This window comes from Aquarana catesbeiana, linkage group LG08, assembly GCF_042186555.1.
Source record: "Aquarana catesbeiana isolate 2022-GZ linkage group LG08, ASM4218655v1, whole genome shotgun sequence".
NCBI classification, from domain to species: Eukaryota; Metazoa; Chordata; class Amphibia; order Anura; family Ranidae; genus Aquarana; species Aquarana catesbeiana.
This window is the reverse complement of record NC_133331.1, coordinates 102,501,673-102,505,271: the sequence shown is the minus strand read 5'-3', so window position 1 is coordinate 102,505,271 and position 3,599 is coordinate 102,501,673. Positions and strand designations below refer to the sequence as shown.

General features: G+C 45.0%; 1 protein-coding gene across 1 annotated transcript; it reads left to right on the top strand.

Moving 5' to 3' along the window:
• The first annotated feature begins 342 nt into the window (after window positions 1-342).
• On the top strand, window positions 343-1,029 carry LOC141106694 (taste receptor type 2 member 7-like). Its single transcript, XM_073597632.1, has one exon. The coding sequence runs from the start codon at window positions 343-345 to the stop codon at window positions 1,027-1,029; it is 687 nt and encodes a 228-aa protein (XP_073453733.1).
• The last annotated feature ends 2,570 nt before the right edge of the window (window positions 1,030-3,599 follow it).

Genomic DNA, 3,599 nt, shown 5'->3' with positions numbered 1-3,599 from the left:
TTACTTCCCAGAAAAAGGAAATAAGATCTAAGTTGGAGCGTATTCTACTAACCCTCACAAATCATACTTGAGATCTTCAGCATGTTTTGCTTAGCCACCACAGTTGTTGCGATTCACAGTACACTTCTTGTAACAGGTTTATCTGGAAATAGTTTTATCCTGATAGTTCACTTTCTAGACTGGCTTAACACACATGAGCATAATCCTTGTGACATCATCATCAACAGCATTGGGACTTCCAACATCTTTCTTCAAGGAGCTGTTGCTTTCCAAGAGATAACTTTCTTCATGTTTCCATTTTTATTCAGTCAAGCATGGGTATCTAATTTACTCATAGGCATCATGACATCGCTGGTATTATCAAGTCTTTGGTGTGCTACGTGTCTTTGTTTCTACTACTCCATAAAGATCATCACTATCAACAGACCTTTGTTTCATAAGTTGAAGGCAAAGCTTCCCAAAGTAGTACCTTGGCTAATAGTTTTCTCGATTATTCTTTCATGGTCATCTGGAATGCCAGCCTACTGGGATCTGTACAATGACATATCTTTTTTCCCGGTTAATATTACAGGAAATGTAACAATATTAATGTTTCATCATTTTGGAGACAAATGTAATTGTTTTTTTCAGATGAGTATGTTTCTTGCATCTGTGGCCTTTTCTATAATTATCTTGACAGGTGGAGGAATTGTAACCTCTCTTTGTAGGCACATGTCAAGGATGAGACAGAATAATGAAGGGTCTGGCCGTTCCAGAATCCAAACTCACTTATCAGCTACTAAAACTGTGACTTCTCTCCTGCTGCTTTACCTCGTTTTTTATATTACCTTTGCTATATTAAGCAATCCCACAACTATGAAAGATAGCACAACCATCACAGTTGGGTTCATTGTGGTTGCTTGTTTTCCAACAGTAAACTCTATTATTTTAATCATGGGGAACAGGAAATTGCTAAACATTCTAAAGAAGATTTGGGGTATAAATTCAAGCTTGAGCAATATTGAAGTCTCAGTTACTACACATGATTAACTTGCATACAGAGCTGTGCGCCAAAGCAAACTCAGCTCATGATTGAACTTGTTTGTTATGTCCAAAATACAAGTCTACTCCAATTAGAAGGGAATAGAATTTAAAAGACCTGTTATTATTTTAGAGCATGCTGTGTATATTTTGCTGGTTTTCTACAGCTGCAGCAACCATTTATTGCAGAGGAGTCACCTTTTTGACACGTCTGGAATCTCTATTAGTCATGTAAAAGATCCTAGGCTAGGTTAGAAACAAAACTTACATTTATTATTAGTCAATGAGATAATTCTGGCCTAACTAGTGGCCAAATCTATTTCACATACATAATTGTTGTAGTTTATAAAGTAACCATCTATTAGGCTAAAATGTTTGAGACAACCAGTCACCAGCTTGCAGCTCCCGCAATCTGTTGAAACCAGCTGTGCCTCCCGCTCTCTCCCTCCCTCTGTATAAGGTAAGACAGGATAAGGTGGGCAATGTAAAGAAAGGATGATTAAGACATTAATAGGGGGCTGAGAACAAGAATGGGGGGGCTGAGGACTGTAATGGGGGGCTTAATACAGTAATGGGGAGCTGAAGACAATTATGGGGTGGCTGAGGACAATTATGGGGGGGCCGAGGACAGTAATGTGAGGGGGGCTGAGGGCAGTAATGTGAGGTGGGGCTCAGGACAGTAATGTGAGGTGGGGCTGAGGACAGTAATGGGGGGACTGAGGGCAGTAATGTGATAAGGAGATTTTGAGGTGAAGGGGAGGAAACTGTGATGTAAAGAGAGGGACTGTGATATGAGGCTCAGTTCAGATCTGTGCATGCATATTTGTGAGCACACATCGCAGGTAGGGCAGCCCATTCATTTTAAAGGGCTGCCCTACCTGTGAGAAGGGAACGAAGTCCTGACCCCTTTTTTTTGTGGATAGTAGGTTTCATAATAGGTAAAAGTTGAATAAAGACTCTAGTCCATCCAGTTCAACCTGTGTAGGTATTTGTGTTAATGTCAATAATCATTTCCCATATCCCTGTATGTTGTCTTCACTAAGATGCACATCCAATAGTCTTTTAACCCTTTCACTGCCAGGTCCGTACGCCGTACGCACTTTAAAAAGTGCCTGCAGGTGGCCAAGTCCATATGCCATACGGACCTAATTTCTCCATCTCCTATAAGCTTATGGTCACTTCAATGACAATAAGTTTATATCAGAATTGTTCAGCAGACTCAGCTGAACAATTCTCTAACTTCTGATCAGCAGATTACAACCTGCCGATCAGAGTTAAATAACCTCAAATGTGACCGCCCCCTCCCCTACCCACGCTGCTGCTTCCCCGCCCCCTGCTTCTCCACCTCCCGCCTCTCCCTTCCAACTAAAAGTGCCACTCACTCTCCTTTCCTATCCCCTTCACCCCCTTCTTCCCCCAGCACTGATTACCCCCCTCCACCCAAACCGACCTCCCTGCAAACCCGATCCAGGCAGCTACCATCATTAGCCGGCATCCCTGCATCCCGGCTTCCCTGCTCTTCCACTCCACCTGCTTCAGGTACTGCATGGGGCTTGGGGGTATCCAGATGTGTCCCCCCATCACTCAGATTGCCCCCCGTAAAACCCCCGCACCCCCGATCCATGCCTGCTCCAAGCAGCATCCCTCCTTCCCTCCCACCGCCTGCAGCTTCTCCCTGCACTGATCTCCGGTGATCTGTCAGGCTGGGGAGCGTGACATGGGGGAGGGGGAGTGGTGTGGGTGGGATAAAACTGGGGCTTGGGTGGGCTGGGTATACATGTGTTTACCAAGCCCCCCTGTAATACAGTGGATATAGGCAGCGATTGCTCCTTTGTCCACTGACAGCTGATTCATAGTAAACCACGAGTGTTACTACGTATCAGACTGTCATTTTATAAATGAATGGAATTTCTATACAGCTCCCTCATTCATTCAAGTAAAATGCTGCAGAGAAAAGGTACTTCTTCATACCTTTTCTCTGTCTCAAAAAAATAGGGGGTCTGTTTAGACCTCTGATATCTCACCAAAGAACCCCCTCCTACAAAAAAAAAAAATAACTGTAAAAAAAAATGTAAAAAGTAAAAACAAAAAAACAAAAAAAAACCAAAAAAAAACATAGTAAGATCCCCCAGGTCCCCCCGCACTCACCCCTCCATGGTGATGGTCTCCCCCCCCCGCACTCACTCCTCCACGGCTTCCTCAGCTTCTGCTCCCAGCCAACCCGATCCATCCTGATTGGCCAGAAGGAGAAGCCGGAAGACAATAGCGAATATTAATTCACTATTGTCACAAGTGGGTGGGTTCGGGGTGCAATACACAGCGCCCCCCCAGCCCAACCTTTTTTAAGCCATCTAGAGCTTCATACAAACGAGTGCGGCACCCTGCAGGGACCTCTAATGGACCGGCCGCTCCTGGTAAGACCCATTTCACATGGAGCGGACTCTGTCAAGCAGATCCACCTGCTCAACGGGGATCTGTCTGCTGATCCCCACTGAGCAGGCGGATGACAGGTCCGCGTCCGCTCCGCTGATGTAGAGCGGACACGGACACAGCCCACTGTTCTCTATGGGGCAGTCAGA